This window comes from Silurus aristotelis, assembly GCF_946808225.1.
Source record: "Silurus aristotelis genome assembly, chromosome: 2".
NCBI lineage: Eukaryota > Metazoa > Chordata > Actinopteri > Siluriformes > Siluridae > Silurus > Silurus aristotelis.
Window position 1 is genome coordinate 12087117 of NC_139575.1, and position 19881 is coordinate 12106997.

At 36.4% G+C, this 19881-nt stretch overlaps 1 protein-coding gene across 1 annotated transcript; it reads right to left on the reverse strand.

The window, feature by feature from the left end:
• Positions 1–12867: 12867 nt before the first annotated feature.
• On the reverse strand, positions 12868–17973 carry ptmaa (prothymosin alpha a). Its single transcript, XM_083567819.1, has 5 exons — positions 16423–17973; positions 14087–14158; positions 13819–13909; positions 13580–13653; positions 12868–13490 (listed from the first exon to the last, which is right to left on the reverse strand). Exons 1-5 carry the CDS (start codon positions 16465–16467, stop codon positions 13452–13454), a joined length of 321 nt encoding a protein of 106 aa, XP_083423945.1. The 5' UTR covers positions 16468–17973; the 3' UTR covers positions 12868–13451.
• Between the last annotated feature and the right edge of the window lie 1908 nt (positions 17974–19881).

Sequence of the window (19881 nt, forward strand, 5' to 3'; positions counted from 1 at the left end):
ATGTTCATGTCTGTTTAGCCATATATGACTGCAGTGGCTTTAAACAGATTTGAATTATTAAAATATAAATAAGAGATGCCTATAAGCCTATAGGTTCTTGCTTTCACAATTGCTCTTATTGATTGTATAGTATACAGTTAGTACAAAAGAAAAAATATTATATTGGTATTATGTCGTGTTTTGCAGATTAGGATGAGTGTTTTCTTTAGAATCTGGTTCCAGTTTATTCTTGCCAACATCACCTCCAGCAAAAACTTGTAAAATTAACAGGTATATCCTAAATGTACATATTTATGTAAATCTGCTTTAGAAAAATATACAGGTTCTACAACATAACTTTGAACTGAATTTAAATTGCCAATATACATCAATGTTTTTAAAAAAAATACACTATTATGTTTCATCAAGCTTTCTACAATTTATGCTTATTCCAGACACTTGTCAGGCCCTCCCAGTATCCTACTGGGGGATTCTTCCTGATTGGAAAAAAGTACTCTAGCGATCTTTATAACTAACAAAGAATGTTACTGAGCCACCCACTGTGGGTTTGTTGATGGAAGCAAGCTTATTATATTTGCAGATAACCAACGAAGTCAGCAGCTCTAAATTATGACGTATTTCAGCAAGCATGTAAGCAGCTCTTGTCTAAAAGTTGTACAAGGCACACATTGTTCATTTAGATGACTGTTGAAATGACAACAAAGTGCGTCTTGTACTTCAATATTGTGATTAAATATTGATTTATACTACAGAGCCACAAAGTTTTTGCTATTCACCATCATTTGTAGAGAATTTACAGTCATTTGGTCTTGATTATTGCATTATTAATGGCACCAACAGTTTTATGACAGTGTTCTCTGATACACTTGCTCTGACTACAGAGCAAGTGACAATGATTATTTTATATCTTCAAGCAACAGGAAGTCTCATGGGAGTGCAGTTTAATATCAAATTCATCATATTAGTAATATTTATGCATTTATTTATAAAAAAGGATCTATTGAAATCTGCAAGCAGAATAACTGATTAACTAGCAGGTATAATCTAGTTCATATCATTATATATATATATATATATATATATATATATATATATATATATATATATATATATATATATATATATATATATATATATATATACAGTGAAGAAAATAAGTATTTGAACACCCTGCTATTTTGCAAATTCTCCCACTTAGAAATCATGGAGGGGTCTGAAATTGTCATCGTAGGTGCATGTCCACTGTGAGAGACATAATCTAAAAAAAAAATCCAGAAATCACAATATATGATTTTTAAACTATTTATTTGTATGATACAGCTGCAAATAAGTATTTGAACACCTGAGAAAGTCAATGTTAATATTTGGTACAGGAGCCTTTGTTTGCAATTACAGAGGTCAAACGTTTCCTGAAGTTTTTCTCCAGGTTTGCACACACTGCAGGAGGGATTTTGGCCCACTCCTCCACACAGATCTTCTCTAGATCAGTCAGGTTTCTGGCCTGTCGCTGAGAAACACGGAGTTTGAGCTCCCTCCAAAGATTCTCTATTGGGTTTAGGTCTGGAGACTGGCTAGGCCATGCCAGAACCTTGATATGCTTCTTACAGAGCCACTCCTTGGTTATCCTGGCTGTGTGCTTCGGGTCATTGTCATGTTGGAAGACCCAGCCTCGACCCATCTTCAATGCTCTAACTGAGGGAAGGAGGTTGTTCCCCAAAATCTCTCAATACATGGCCCTGGTCATCCTCTCCTTAATACAGTGCAGTCGTCCTGTCCCATGTGCAGAAAAACACCCCCTAAAGCATGATACTACCACCCCCATGCTTCACAGTAGGGATGGTGTTCTTGGGATGGTACTCATCATTCTTCTTCCTCAAAACACGTTTAGTGGAATTATGACCCAAAGTTCTATTTTGGTCTCATCTGACCACATGACTTTCTCCCATGACTCCTCTGGATCATCCAAATGGTCATTGGCAAACTTAAGACATGCCTGGACATGTGCTGGTTTAAGCAGGGGAACCTTCCGTGCCATGCATGATTTCAAACCATGACGTCTTAGTGTATTACCAACAGTACCCTTGGAAACGGTGGTCCCAGCTCTTTTCAGGTCATTGATCAGCTCCTCCCGTGTAGTCCTGGGCTGATTTCTCACCTTCCTTAGGATCATTGAGACCCCACGAGGTGAGATCTTGCATGGAGCCCCAGTCCGAGGGAGATTGACAGTCATGTTTAGCTTCTTCCATTTTCTAATGATTGCTCCAACAGTGGACCTTTTTTCACCAAGCTGCTTGGTAATTTCCCCGTAGCCCTTTCCAGCCTTGTGGAGGTGTACAATTTTGTCTCTAGTGTCTTTGGACAGCTCTTTGGTCTTGGCCATGTTAGTAGTTGGATTCTTACTGATTGTATGGGGTGGACAGGTGTCTTTATGCAGCTAACGACCTCAAACAGGTGCATGTAATTTAGGATAATAAATGTAGTGGAGGTGGACATTTTAAAGGCAGACTAACAGGTCTTTGAGGGTCAGAACTCTAGCTGATAGACAGGTGTTCAAATACTTATTTGCAGCTGTATCATACAAATAAATAGTTTAAAAATCATATATTGTGATTTCTGGATTTTTTTTTTTAGATTATGTCTCTCACAGTGGACATGCACCTACGATGACAATTTCAGACCCCTCCATGATTTCTAAGTGGGAGAACTTGCAAAATAGCAGGGTGTTCAAATACTTATTTTCCTCACTGTATATATATATATATATATATATATAAATGAGTAAGGAAGATCAGGAGAGGTGGGAAATATTAATGTAAATCGCAGAATCGGCAAACCAACATCTTTGATCTGCAGCATAGCATTTAATTATCGGTCTCATATTAACACTAAGGTCAGAAATAATTGTCATGTGCTAGAAGATAATAATAATAATAATAATAATAATAATAATAATAATAATAATAATAATAATAATAATAATAATAATTATTATTATTATTATTATTATTATTATTATTATTACTACTATTCCTTTGGGGTTTTATTCATATTCTGACCTACTTTCTACTTTACATGGGCTGTAATTCATTTCATGTACAAAACACAATAACGTGAATAAGCAGTAATTATGCAGAATGGTATATTTAATAAGCGACTTTACAAAACTTTACAGAATCAAACAGGTAGACGCTCACTTTTCTTTATCTGATGTACTTTAACCCTGTGCACCTGTTGTAGGTAGAGAAATTAATTAGAATGAGTAAAGGATAACAAGTCCATCTCTAAATGTAAATCGTCTTCTTACTTGGATTAAATCAAGCACCATATGGTGGGCAAAATCAAAGAGTCAAATCAGTGGATGTTGCTTAGATGCAGAATTATTTAACTTGGCCATTAGTTGTTAATTAGTAACACAGGCAATCTGGATATATAAAATATCCTCAGTAATTCTGCAACAGAATTACTGAAACAGAGTATGTCAAGAGGAACTGTAATTAGGAGAAGGCTTTTAGAAGACTAGCTAAGTCTGTACACATTAAAGTTAAGACACAGAGCTGATTACAGCCAGGGAAAAAGAGTCTTCTGTTGATCTTAGATAACACAACAATGAAGGAAACAAATAGAATGATAGTTCAAGTAGTCGAGCAGAACATACAGGTGTTCATTGAGCAAGCAGTCACACAAAAAAAAGGGCAAAACACACACTGACTAATTTGACTAATTTACCTCGTGATAGAGTTTTGAAGGTCACTTGGACATAATGAATATTATAGTGAGTTTAAGGGGGAATAAACATCATTTAAAATGATTGCAGCTATTGACATCTGAGTGTACCTAAATTGCACACTTAGTGCAAAAATACATAATACGCCAAAACACAAAATGATGACAATTCACAGTAAACCCCAACAAACTTCGTCTGCTTCAAACAGGGACAGATGTTACAAAATCTCTGAGAAAAATATTGTGATGCGAATATTATTAAATGCTGAATAGCACAAAATACAACATCAATCCACATACAGCCTAAAATAAAGAGCACAAGATCGGATGCTTTATTGAAATGACTATTGCAGCTATTGTCTACATTCAGTGGGCAATTGTTGGCATCTGTTGGTTGAAAAATATTTTCATTCGTTCGTGTAACACCTGTTTTGCCAGACTGTTTTATCCTGTACTGCAGTAGGCAGGGTTTACTTATTATGTCCACATGTTCATTTTAAAACAAAAAGAGCTTCGCCTTCACCAAGAGGAGATAAATATGTGCCACTCTCACTGGGCATTTATTATACTTTAGTTAGAAGGTCTAGTTGAAAACCTGAAGACATATACAAGGTCCCATTCACTACATGAATAAATATGCAATATGGCTTATAACTACTTCTTAAGTAAAAAAAATAAAAAATAATAAAAAAAATATATATATATATATATATATATATATATATATATATATATATATATATATATATATATATATATATATATATTATTAGTGCTGGATGTCTCTTAATTTATAAATTAGACCTGTCATACTGCAGACTACCCCAGACATCAGACATTCAGGGCCACTGAATTGATGGAGAACCATGAAAAATGTCAACACATATACTCATTTCAATTTAATTCTACTTGTAAAGATTTTATTAAGCGTTATTATTTTTAGTTGCTTTGTTGTCCGCATACAAAAAGTAAAAACAAAATAAAAACAAATCAACTGTTGTGTCTACGCTGCCACCTATTGGCAATGTTTGAATATTACTTAAGCTGTTTGGCTTGCAATCATTAGTAATTAAGCATTAATTGTTAATACATACAGATAAACATGATCATAAGTCATAAGTAGAACATCATAGGGTTTATGTATGTTTTTATTTTTACTTTTTATGAGCCATAATGTATCTAAGCAAGGAAGAACAAATCTAAATACTCATATAAATTGGTTTATTGAGAAAAAATGGTAGTGTATATAATAACAATGATAACAATTTAAATAATAATAATAATAATAATAATAATATCCATAATAAAAACAATAACAATAATAATAACAATAACAGGTAAAAGCTAAAGAGTATTTCAGATGTTATTTAAAATGAATTACTGTATGGATACTAATTCTAAAATATTTTAGTTACAAGAGAGATATACTTTAATTACTAAAATGTAACAGTGTTATGGAGTATTACACTATATATCAGTGCATTAGAGCATTAATGTAATAATGTCATTGCCATCTACATTTTATTTTTATATGATTAATATTTATAAATAATTTAAATTGCAGTCAGTCTTAAGAAATGAAAAATGAAAACCAATTGCCCTTAACTTTAAAACAGTTTTCATTGCTGAACAGCTGTGATTGAGAGTCCAGCATTACTGAAATGACATTCTCTGTCTGACAACAGTGTAATACTGTAGGATGTCCTGTCACTCTGCTATAGTGTTTTTTATTGGCAATAAAAAAAACAGTAACATGAATTACACCTGGGGACAAATCAAAATATGTTTCAATGATGACATCTTGACAAGAGACTACTTTCATTTGTTACTTAAGCTAGGTGAACTTGAGCAGCAGGGAAATGGAGAGAATAATGTTTATGTGGTTTTCACATGTAGTGTATCCTCCCTTTAAACATATTTTATTGTGCTGGAGATTCTCTAAGGAACCTCACAACAGGTTGTGAATTCAGGATCCATCTTTGAGAGTATATTCATTTTTTCTATAGCATAAATATGTTTTCAGTGAACTACTTCACAAAAATGATTTTAATCATTTCATCTATTCTTATCGATTATTGATCATAAAACATTCCTTCAAAAAAAATAATAAAATAAATACATTTAGAAACCCTCACAGACTTTGTAATGGTTTTAATGGGAATCACACTGTTTGTAATGGACTGTAAAGTTATGGTACATTAACTAATGGTCTAATGGTACAGTATGTTATGTTAAGTGAATTTATCATAGGGCAAATAAAACACCTTTGGTAACTTATAGATCACACTGGATCACACCATTAGGGACAATTAAATATCCTAATTGTCCCTAATGGTGGTACTTGTTTACTACGGTACACCCTATTTAACATCTAAATGGAGTTTTTAAAAAGCTGTGTACTAATACAGTCTTTAGTTTTAACAAAAAAATAGATATGGTAGTGTTGACAATGCATCAATGCACAATTTACCAGCAACTGCAACATAATTATGAATCAATTAATATTCTTACTTTTTTCAACTGAAGACTAGAATGATAGCATTGGGGAAAGCTAACTTTTTTACATTTACAAGTCGTGTGTGTCGACTTCTTATTATATATGCTTATATAATTTCAGCTTTTTACAGCTTTGAGGAAATGGTATTACATGAAAATAAGTAAGAATGTTAAAGATGCTAAAAGTGTGCAATACATAAGGAAGATCTGAAAGGCTTTGTAATAAATGTGTATTAATTACCTTCTGTAGTATTTTTGCACATTTGTTCAGTAAAATTAGTTATAGAGCGCCTGCAGGCCTATTTGAATGATTTTCCATTGAACAGCTAATTCTGACACCAGAGGGAGACATTTATTCAAATTCTTTACAAAATCCTCCTCAATTCTATTTATCTGCAAACTCTATATTGTATTAAGTTTTTTATGCATCTCCTGTAACTGTCAGTACATTTCTGATAACATCAGATACATTATAAAAAATATATTAGATTATTAATACACAAAGCTTTGAACATGTGCTTTTGAATCAATCTTTATTATTTAAATCCTAAAATTTTTTGGATGTTTGATCTGCCTTAATCTGTCTGCTATTAAGCCCATCAGAGTTATTATGCTACAGAATTGTTAATGAAAAGATGTGTCTATGATTAGTCATCTCATAATGTTACCTCAGCTGGAAATTTTTACTGTAAAACCAAATGCCTAAATCTAAAATACTGCATCCAAGACACTAAACTCCCACTCACACACTTAAATATACACAGCTTGTAATAAAAGATCTGTAAGCCTGGCCTAAGTTGGTTGAAACCCCCGTTTTATACTGATAAGATGTGTGTTTGAGATTGTCCAAAAATATATCAGGTCAATTTTCACAATAGGTGTGTTGCATTTTTGTTTTTGTACATGTGACCAGTAAATGCCGGGATCTGGGAATCCATCAAAAAAATGTTAAATGTGGCCAAAAATGGCGCAAAATTTACAGTTGTACAGCATGGTGAGAGTAGGGAGCAGGTTGGGAAGAGCCTGAAGAGGTGGAGGTACACGCTGGAGAGAAGTGGAATGAAAGTCAATAGGGGTAAGAAAGGGTACATGTGTGTGAATGAGAGGAGGGAGGGCAGTGGAGTGGTGCGGTTGCAGGGAGAAGAGGTGGAGAAGGTGGAGGAGTTCAGGTACCTGGGGTCAACAGTGCAGAGTAATGGGGAGTGTGTTAGAGAAGTGAAGAAAAGAGTGCAGGCAGGGTGGAGTGGGTGGAGAAGAGTGACAGGAGTGATTTGTGATAGAAGAGTATCTGAAAAAGTGAAAGTGAAAGTTTATAGGTCTGTGGTGAGACCTGCGATGTTGTATGGTTTAGAGACAGTGGCACTGACTAAAAGACAGGAGGTGGAGCTGGAGGTAGCAGAGCTGAAGATGTTGAGGTTTTCATTGGGAGTGACGAGGATGGACAAGATTAGAAATGAGTTTATTAGAGGGACAGTGCATGTAAGACGTTTTGGAGACAAGGTGAGGGAGGCGAGATTGAGATGGTTTGGACATGTGCAGAGGAGGGACATGGGGTATATCAGTAGGAGAATGCTGAGGATGGAGCCGCCAGGAAGTAGGAAAAGAGGAAGACCAAGAAGGAGGTTTATAGATGTGGTGAAGGAAGACATGCAGGTGAAAGAGGCAGATGTAGAGGACAGAGTAGTATAGAGACGGATGATCCGCTGTGGCGACCCCTTTATGGGAGCAGCAGAAAGAAGGAGAATCAGATGACAGCATGTTAAGACACTGTTACAAATGTACAAATAGTTACAAACCAGCTTAACACTAATCTAGGATTTAATGAGCAAGCCAGAGGTGAGAATAGCAAAAAGAAAAACTCCCTCTTAGCACACGAGGAAGAAACTTTAAAAGGATTTGATGTTCGGTATGAGCACTTACAGATGACAGAGCATGTAGTAAAACATAAAATAGTTTCACAATATTATACATTACAAATTTTACAAATTCAATTACAGGCATTACGTTTTTTGTCTTCCATATGCAATATGCTTATATACAAATATACTCAAGAATGCTTTTATCCTACATTAGCTATGTCAGGTTGTTAGAGTCTGTGGTCATGCGCACAAAAGGCTTTGCATTTCAACACAAACATGTCACATTACACCTTTAAATGTGTCTGATGAGAAGAAAAATTCACAGACAGCCAGACGTCTGGAGAGAACTTATATGTGAAGATATCCGCTTACTTATTTAGCCCAAAAACCACAATGACTTTGTTTGATGAGAGCTCAATGAGAGATTTTTTTAGTTCTACTTCTGAATGTGTCAAAAAATGTGTACTAGAAATATGTTTTGCAACTGAATAAGATAAAAGATACAAATACACAAAATAAAAGGATGGAGGAATTAATCTGCGGTGTAAATATATGCAGGGAAAAATGTACAGAAATTGACTCAATTTTAATGAAACACTATGAATCTTTCTTTTTTCCATTCTTTTCTGTCCTTTCTTTTAAGATAAACCTCTCACACATGCATTTGCTTTTAATTGACACAGTCGCAAAAAACATGGCTTGGCATAGAGCTAAACCAGACTGACAGGTACTAACTATTAACACTCATCAAACTCTACGTGTCAATACCGTGCAAAACTGGTTTGTGGATAATTATAGCTTAACTCATGTCCTTTAATGCTCTTTCTTTTCATACAGCTACTGAGACAGTATAAGGACAACACAAAAAAAGTCTCATCCTACAGTTAAAACCGGTGTGGCCTATACGCTCTGTAGTGCATGGCATCGGCATTTTTGCGTGAAGAAGATTCCTTTCACATGAATAGTGAGCTCTGTGCAACTTCACTAGTCGGTTGCTGTTACACAAAGAGCATGAATCATATGTTTAGAGTTTTCTATGTGCTACATCTACATGTGCTTTGTTTATTCAGAATTTTAATTGCATTCGAAGGAGAAAACATGCCTCCAACTATACTATTTGCAGATCTATATAATCTGGATTTCTAGTCAAAGAGGAATACTAAGCGGTTTTATTTCCTACCAATACTATTCAGTATACATACATACATACATACATACATACATACATACATACATACATACATACATACATACATACATACATACATACATACATACATACATACATACATACATACATACAGGATCTATTCATAAAGATCGTGTTTAAGGGGTGTCTCTATCAGGCATCCCCCTCTGTATTTACCTAGATACTCTGAGCTGTGTTTTGTGTTACCTGTTATCATTTACAATGTACATGAAAGGACACAAATTCATCAAAGTCCTGTTGTGCTGTGCACTGCAGAATGCAAATGAGGAAAAAGCACAAGACATTGCTGCCAACCACATGCACATGCATACACTGTCCTGAGCCATGGAAATTACGTGTTAACAAAAAAGATTAACAAAAAAGATTAACACACAATTAATTACCGTACACATTTGCATTTACCTGTAAAGTATGTTTTTTTTAAAGTAAGTATTGTGCTTTCATTTATCCCTCGTGAGTTTGTCCATTATTATTAGTAATACACATGAGCTTGTTATATGATTCTATTGCACACAAATGGGTAAAAACTAAATCTTTAAGATATGGCCTGTATACTGAATAGCTGTGTGCCATCAATCTGATGTAAGTACCCACCACCAGGTGGCAAAAGTGGTGCAGGAGGAGGTGCCAGAGTGGCATCAATGCCCTCCAGAGGCGAGGGCTGGGTAGACTGGCTGATATATACTGCATGCAGAGCAGAGCACAGTGTGAGACTGAGATTTATTCTCAGTGCAAAACTGCAAGGAATAATTATCCTGCAGCATTTTAGACTATTGTTCTAATTAAACAAATACAGGATGTACATGCCAGGCTTTTGGATTAGAATGGTATTCTGTATGAGCAGCATAGTAGGCAAAGCAAATATAGGAGGCAATTCACTGATCCAGTACATACTAGACATTTCCTTCACTGTTCCTGCATCTATTCTCATTGACTTTGGAAACTACTGGATCGTTAAGCAGCAGGAAATGTGAGTGACATGTTAATATGATTCCTGTAACTGAATTCTAACACCCATTTGCTCTTTTGGTCTGCATTTGGATATTATGAACTGTAAGTAAATGTGTGCAGCAATTTAACTCATTAATAAATGAAAAGATTTTGGATCATATATCTATTGCTTTTTTGTGTTGTGCTTTGACACAGATACAATATGCGCTGTGCAATGTAACACGAGTTTAAAATGAGACCAAATTGTGTTTAAAGGGAAAATAATGAATTTCAGACTTTTCTTTAGCATTTTTTTCAATCTTCACATTTATCTTTTTTCTGTCTAGTACTTTACCCTTGTGCAGAAATGCAAGTCTACATGCATAATTCATTTTCCCCTGTTATCCAGCTTGAACTTGAACTGATCATGTGAATCCATTAAATTCAATGAATACCGAATATTTCTACTGTATAATAATGTATTCGAAATCTAATATTTGCTACTCAGGAGCATGTATGTCATTTGCATAAAATAATCTGCCATATTATAAAACGCATGATTTAACTATATATCAGCCACTGCAATATTTATTTGCTTCCCTTCCCTTCTGTCCAAGAGCACATCAAAGTTGGTTATTTATAATTGTCAAAAAAGTAATCACTCAACTGAAACTTTGCTCCACACATGTTAATGCAGTACTACTTTCATTCTTTAAATTTTTTAATAATGTAATTTTCTAGCACTGAAATCGGTTTATTGTGGTTTCCTGCTGGTATCTGCCCATTAGGAGGTCACATCAAACCCACTGAGAGCAAATGGCAGGATTTATTCAGGCAGTCTGCATACTGTTGGCATCTCTGCCCCACAGAGCTGCCTTGACGTTGACCTGCATGCAAAATAAATCTGTGTACATATGCAAACACATTTCAGAAGTATTATAAAGAATTACCCTCTAAGCTTTGTGGAAAAAAGCCCTTTGCAAGGCTCTTGTGTACAAGCACAAACACATATAAATTGTTTTTGATTCCATGATGAAAGAAACTTTTATTTCTGTTAAGAAAAATAAAATGTGTGTATTTATTCCTGCTGCGATTGCCCATGCTCAGCTGATTATAGCAGGAGTTCCCATTTACATTTACATGCTTGTACCAAAGTGCACTATAGTTTGATTTCATTTATCGAGGCTTGTGTAGCCATTGCACCTATTCAAAATGTTGACCCCCACCATCCTTCATAAAGATTCAGTTTATAAAAACAATCCAAGTGATTGGTTTTTAATTTGAATGTTTACAGCAATTCTATATATTGTCTATTTATTTCTACATGTTTTCAAGCAGCAGGTAGAATAAAATAGCATAATCATGAATTCAGATATGAAGTTATGACTTATGAATTCAGTTATGATTGTTCATGACAACCAGAGGAGTCACAGTGACAAAAACAGGACACTTTTCAGTATTAAATACATTGAAAGAAAGCTATTAAAATCACTTATTCACTAATAAAAAGTGATTGATAACATCTAGAAGAACCAGTAAAATTGAGAGCTAATTTTTACCTTAGCAGTGTCCCTCTACAAATGTATTAAAGAATCAATCCAAACAACTAAATATATGTTCCTTTTTGTCTGGTTTGCACTACATTACTACATAGTGGGAAGTGGTAACTCAGTAGTTAAGATGTTGGATTGCAGGTATTATTTTCACTTCCACTCTATAGTTTAAAACATTGAATGTATATATAATAGTAAAACTGGCACTGTCAGAGAGAAAGAGAATGAAATATCACTGTAAATCATTGGGCTAAAAGCCATAAACTTTGGAAATGTAATGATACCCTGACCCTGGATACAAAGGCACTGTTGGTTAAGACTGGACGGTTTTCAGCATCCTAGGAGCAAGCACAATTAAAAAGCGTGCAAAACTTGCTATCATAGTGCTTGCAACTCACTTCTTTATTTGACTTTCCTCTCTCTCTGCTCCTTATTGCTACTCGAACACATTAACTTCACTAGATGTAAGATAAAAAAAAGGTGTTAAGGCTATTAAAAAGGTAACTGGGTTGATTCCCAAGTTCTAATTATATGAAAAGGGACTACAAAGAAGAAGAAACAGAATATTGCATTTGTACAAAATATTTTACATTATATAAAGTCTGTAAATCTTTTCTACTATGAGATCCTTTCAGATAAGTGCATAACAATAACTCTAAAACCTTTCAACTCATGAAGTGCTTGATTATACACTAAAGAGAGTAATCAAGTGTGAAAAACACAGGGGAGGAATCACATTCTGCTCTACAGCACCCCCCAGGAGCAGAACTGGGCATTACTAGTGAGAGATAGATGGGGGAGGGAACACTCAACATTGCCTGTAAGAAACAAATTTTGACACAAGGCTGAAGCGGACAGAAATAAAGTGTACATAAATAGAAGAATTCACACAGCCAAATTTATTTAATTCAATATAATTTATACCGGATCTTGAGGTTTTAAGGCATGAATAATTTACATTGACGTACATTTCCCTGTGACATATTTCTGAAATATGTGAAGTGCATATCTGAAAATGATGCTCGATCTTGAATCTTCACACCTGCAACATTAAAAGCTCTTGTAAAAAGTGAAAGAAAAAACTAGAGAAAATAAATTAGGAACTCACAAAATAAAATTTCGGTTTATTGTCGCACAACAATTTCACACATACATCAAACAGGCCACAATAGATAGCATTTTATTAGACAAGCAAGAAAAGAAAACTCTTTTCTGTAGCCTTGCCATCTCATACGAACCAACTACGTATGGTACAACTGATGTACATACACAAAGTACTGGAATGCTTTGAATTAAACGGCTTTCGATTTTTTTTTCCTTTTTTTTTACAATTTCAGTTGAGATAACATGACATGGTCAGACCACAAGTAAAATCTATTTCATAGAGAGGCTTCAACTTCAAAGCACCGTTTGGTAACCAGAGATCACTGTCAAAAATGGCTGACCTCCTAACAATATGTACAAAAATATAAAATGTAAATAAAAATACAAACAAATTCTCCTTTTAAAGTATTTTGTAAGAAGGTAGAGCTTTGAAGTCTTGGTTGTTTCTACAAAATTTGCAGTTAGGTGTGTGTACACAGATGCTGAACTCTACTTGATGACCACATTTCTGTCTTCCCCCAGAGGACGAGTTAAGGAGAGGAGGGTTTGGAGGATGTTCAGCAGTGACGTCCTTGTTTAATCGTCCGTCTTCTGCTTCTTAGGCTCGACATCATCCTGAAAAAAAGGGGCCACACAAGATTAGAACCACCGTGGACATGTGTATGGGGTTGAGGGAAAGCATTTATCAAAAAATATCCACTTACTTCATCATCATCATCTTCAGCTGCCCGCTTCCCTGTTCCCCCCTCAGCCTCGTCTTCCTCTTCATCTTCATCACCTGCATCGTAGCGGTACGTTTATATATATATATATATATATATATATATATATATATATATATATATATATATATATATATATATATAAGCGACAATTCACACTTCATCGAAAAAGACACTGTACAGTTAATGCCACAGAGACTAGAGACTATTTAATTTCTCACCCTCTCCATCATCATCTTCGTCCTCTTCCTCGCCAACATCCTCCTCCTCTTCTTCTACTTCATTTTCCTGATCACCATTTTCCTCGTTATCCTGAATAATTAGTGTAGTAGGTTCATTAGTAATTAATTATGTAGATGGTTGAGACTGAAATCTGAATTTGTATGAAAATGTTTTTAAAATAAGTTCCATGGAAAAATACAGAGATGGAAAAGGAAGAAAAAAAAAAGAAGAAAAAAAAAAAAAAAAAAAAAAAAAAAAAGAACTTACTGCGCTCCCATTGGCTGGAACGTCCTTTCCATTTTCTGCCTCCTCCTCGACTAACTTTTTCTCTTTAAGGTCCTAGAAGGTAAAACATGATAACTGTATACATCATTTGTATTTGTACTTGTTTACAGGCTGGAGGCTGCACTGTTCATGTTATGGCTTTTTTTTTTTTTGTTGCAAAAAATAAATAAATAATACCGCTGAAGTTTGACTCTCAATGCCTATTGGCTGTTCAAGCTTTCAATCTCCGCCCACTTACAGCTACCTCACTGAAGTAGTGTAATCTGATACGTGGTTATCCTGAGCGCCAACCAGCTGTAGTCCAAAGACTACGAGAGATATTATAGGTTTGGGCGCAGACACGCCCGGGCAAACACTACAACTCCCAGAATGCATTGCAGAGATTATTTTATCTGAGCCAATAGGAAGACAACCAGAAAGAGGCTCGAATAGATTAACGAGAGAGAGAGAGAGAGAGAGAGAGAGAGAGAGAGAGAGAGAGAGAGAGAGAGAACAATAGCGACATGTATATAGCCTATAGTAATTTTTTTGTATTATGTAGTATTCATCTCTCTATAATACGATGATTTACAAAACATCCTACTTTATAATGATCAGATAAAAAAATCGATCAATGCAATAAAAATGTATCAATGACGTCCCCAGTTGAGAAATCGTCCTAGGCTGAATCCTGAATAGATCCCAGATCGATGTAACAGATCGCTGGTATTAATAAATGAAGATGGTGATCCTTAAGACGTTTAGTGCTCCAGATGCGCCTCCTTAACACACATCCCCATTACATTACATACCAACGCGCTGTAGGTTTACACCAACACTATAAATCTATAAATCCAGCTGTGCTTACACGGGCCAAAGAGGGCTCACAACGAGGAAAAAAATAAAAAGCAATTAAAAACACCCCTCCACACACACACACACACACACACACACACACACACACACCCACACACACACACACACACACACACACACACACACACACACACACACACACACAAACAAGCGAAAAGGGAAACGGATCTGATCAGATCTGCACTTGATCAGAGGGTTAGATTAGACAGCTCAAGGTAAAGGCGCAGGGCAAACTGACTAACAAAGGACAAGTGATCAGAAAAGGTTATTTCACCTCCGATCGTCGGTAACTTTGCGCTTGATTTTTCTCCTCACCAGGGAGGAACTTTGGACCAGCATGAACGCGGCTGAGAGAAGAACACACTTGCGTTCTGCGCGGCTTTAAACGCGCGCATGTCAACTCAAGACAAACCGCGTCAGGAGTATTGGACGAAACACAGTGGTATCTATATATACACATACATTTAGTTGTATATACATATATATCTAGATCGATATAAAGCGCTATAGAGCTCATCTTAATCACCTGAAGTGCAACATCTGCAGCATCAAAACCGAACTCGACAGGTAGACAGATCTATCCTATAGTTATGAGTCCGGCTTCTAAAAAAAACAAAAAAACATTGTCGGCTATGCATCATATTCCCAGTATCAAAACTTGCATTCATCATAATCTGAAGTTCAGATGAAATGCGTCACGCAGGATGCACGAATAAAATTCCCACGCGCAAAAAACAGTCAGATTATTTTTCACGCGAGGTGCGGGCTGGCAACCGGAGCGCGACGACTACATTCTCGCAGGAGAACAGACCACGGGAGGGAGCTTTATAGAGAGCCGAGCAAAAGCCCGCCGTTCTGCCTTTTGTGGCATCATTCATCATCGAGGAAGACGTGAAGGGTTCGGGCGGCGAGGCACGAGGAAACTTGTCGCACGCGGGAGCGCGGGCGGACGCAAAGACGCACGGGGGGAAGCAGAACCGAGCGCGCGCGTGCGCGCGCGGCCGCCCGGAGATCAATCACCCGGAGGTGTCTGGAAACACTCGATCACTTTGAACTCGATCGGAAGTTGATGATGCGATTTCCAAGGTTGAAAGGTACTTTTTTTTTTAAAGGAGGAACTGAAACGTTTTTTTTTTTACTTTTCCTTTTTTTTTTGTGTGTATTAAATAAAGCCTGATCAGGACAACGCCGAAAGCTCTGGGGTGCGAAATGTATTTCTAGAAGCATAGGCAACTTTCGAGCGCATCTTTATCACCACTGATTTAAGTCTATACGGAATAAAAACGCGCGTCCACGTCAATGAAAAATAATACTTAAAAAAAAAAAACGCTATTATTACTACTATTATTACACATTATCAAACCCTTTATTACACCCCATATATACCGGAGCCTGAATTAAAAAAATATTCCGCAGCTTATTAATTGACTTTAGGTCATATTCCTAGTCAATTCTGAACCTACCTTGGCGGATATTTCCGAGCTGGTGTCGACTTTTGTGTCAGCCATTTCTGTCCGAAAGTGAAAAAAAATGGTGATCCGGTCACGGAATAAAATAATGGAAAAAAAGGGCTGCTCGTGAGCCGCTTTGGAAAAATAATGAACGGTTTAGTTGGTGCCTGTGGCGAAACTCCTCCGCCAGCGGAGCGCTTAATATAGACAAGTGGGCGGGGCCTGAAGGCGGTGGCGTCGAAAAGTGGGCGGCGCATCGATCTGCGGTTAAAGCAGCGTGGGCGGGATCGAGAGGCAGGCGCTGATCGCTGATTGGCCAGAACACCGAGATGTCTGTAGTCTGTGTGTCTTATTCGCTACATTGGAACAATGGACAGTATTTCTACAGTGCTTACAAACCAACCTTTCTGGGTCACTTAAGTGCCTATAGTAACTGTATTGCTGCGATTCTGACTGCTTGTGATGGATAGCTCAGGCTTATATGAGTTTTCCCACCTCAAGTAAAAAAAAAAAAGAGAGAGAGAGAGAGAGAGAGATCTAGAGTTTTAAGACAGAGCGATAGAGGGGGGTGGAAAGGTGATGACCTATAGACTAACAAATCGTGTTCGTGTTTACAGATGACCGCCAAAAAAAAAAAAAAAAACACACACAGTACAAATCGTGTTAATTAGGTTTTAACGCAAATCAATATAACTTGTTTTGCCAGTTATGTAAGTCTACGTGTAAGGTGAAAGCCACATTATAGGGAAGAGCAAATTAAAATTAATAGCTCGTGGTCATTTGTTTGCTTTAACTTAATGAACTGCGCACAGTGAAAACAGTGTTCTTGAAATGACACTTGAGTGTGAGTCTAAAATGCTCCGACATCACCGTCTTCTCATAAAAAAGGGCATGCTGTAATAAAAATATCTGTCTAATAAACAAGGTCACATATTGAAAGATCAGAGGATAATGTTGCAGTACTTTAGCACGACGGCTTTCATTAAAACCGCCCCCTTTTTTGATTGACGTCTTTTTGGCTCCGCCCTGTTACCGAAATCTGCGCGAGGCTCTATCGGCTGGGCAGCTAGATCACGTGGGGGGAAAGCACTGATCTCAGAACAGCTCTGTTGTACAGTTCTGTTGTACAACTATGGACACGGTTGACCTGGGGCGTAAGGGAGCTGATCTGAGAGCGGTGCAGAAACAGAGTCGCTGTAACGTTCAAAACGCACATAGCCTATGATTCTGTCATGAAATGAGAGAGTGAGTACGAGAAATAACACGCCTGTGAACTGATTTTGTGTCTTTTCGGTTGCATCAATGTTGGTCCAACAGTATAACTGTCCACATTGTAAAATGTCACGGTTTCGCATTATAGTTGCAGCAGCCAACATGGACGACTAGGATCCTTGTGAACGGAAAAAACAAAAAAAAACAAATTCCAACTACACACTTCTCGTTTCCGGTTTGTGTACATCGTTTTAATATTTTATTCTGACTCTTTTAAAGCGTATAAGTCCTTATCACACAGACAATTGAAAGAGAAAAAGAAGCTATAAATAAGTCCTCACCAAGATGGCCGACTGGCGACACCGTATGGCGTCTTGAAGTCTTCTGATTGGACGGTGTGGAGGAACGAACGCAGGCTTGACGCTTTGCGAAAGCTGATTGGATGAAAGAAATGTCCGTTAAACGAAAATGCCGCGCTGGAGGTTCGTGGAAAACGTGGAGATGTTGTTCTTGTCTGGAATGGGTATGGGTGATTGTTAAAGCCTATGTTCTCCAGGTGCAGTAGAGTTTTCTGTACCTGTAAACAGAGCTTGAATTGAGGGGGGCTGGGGGGGATCCGGGACCACCCATAAGGCATTAGGGACCCCCCATGACAAGTAAAAAATAGACTTGGGGGGGTCCCCAAGATTATTTTAGTAAAAAAATATATGAATTACACAACAACTGGGGACCCCCTTATAAGACTTAATTGGAGTACTGCCTGCAGTATATACAATAGCGTGTATTGTAGTTTCACACTATAATATGTTACTTTCACTTATGCACATTAAATAGTTTTGAAAAGCACTATATCCAGATTAAAGTACAGATTATAGGCACTTAAACTACCACCCAAGCCAGTTTTTTAGAGGTTGTGTAAGGTCTAAGTAAGATCTCTATCTTATTTTAAAATAAACCATGGAAAAACAGTTAATATAAACCATTTATATAAACAGTCTGCTACAATGACCTAGGACTGCATTTTGTATGAAGGTCTGCATTTAATTGCCCATCACTGAATACTACACCTCAACAATAATGGAACTATAATGAATGAACCTTCAGTGTCACCCAGATAAGGATGGGTTCCCTAATGATTCTGGCTCCTCCAAAGGTTTCTTCCTCTTTCCATCTCAGGGAGATTTTCCTTGGCTCTATCACTACTGTTTTGCTTATTAGGGATAAACATACGAGAGTTCAACATATAAATCTATATTTTTAACCTATTTATTGCTTTAAAGCTGCTTCAGGACAATGTCCATTTTTCTCTGTTTTAAAAATAAACCATCATTTTCTTCAACCTAGTGAATAACATTTTATGGAAGAATAATGATTTCTCCTTATAATAAGTGTGACTACTTCATTTGTAAAAGAAAGCTTTTTCCACCAATTCCTTTGTCATTTCTCAGCAGTATCTGACCATTCAGTAGAAATATGTCATACCATGTGTAGTATAAAGAAGTGAAAAGGCCTGGGGTTGTGTGTAAAGCCACTGCAGTCAAGTTTGCATTTTTAAGTACTTTCAGTTTTATTTAGTGACTTTCACATTTTCCCCTCCGATGGAAAAACTTTTACTTTTATTTTGCATACTTCTCCATATTACTTTTTATAGAGTTAATTGATTTAAAAGTTTCCCAGCATGTTTCCCAGATTTTAACCTTACCTTGCATCATTTGTATAGGATTTAGGTGCTGCAATAAAAAAGAAAAAAGAAAACAATAATATGTATATTATTTATTTAGTTTTTAACAGTCTACAAATGTAGATAGATGTACAGGTGAATTTAGGGTTAGGGATATAGGGTTTTGCACTAGGGATTAGTTACAAATTACTAAATAATATTAAATTCAGCAATATTTGACATAATAATTTAAAGGACTTCCAAATGTGCTTAATTGTACTTTTTTTTTTGCATCTGCCCAGCTTTCCCCCTGGTGGGAATATAGCAGCATTTTTAAAATAACAATGACAATTGCAAAAGCCTATACACGTCTTAGGGCAGAGTGCTGTAGGTCTGTTTTACTTCTGAAGGGTTCGGAAAGCATGAGTTAAAAACAGAGACTTATTAAAAGTGTTTTTTTATTTTTGTGTGTGTGATTACATTTTGGTGACATGGTGATGCAGAGGTTAGCTTTGGTGCCACATAGCTGCAGGGTCTGCGATTCAATCTGAGGTACTGTTTGTGTAGGGTTTGTCTGGTTTCCTCTCATCTTTCAAAAA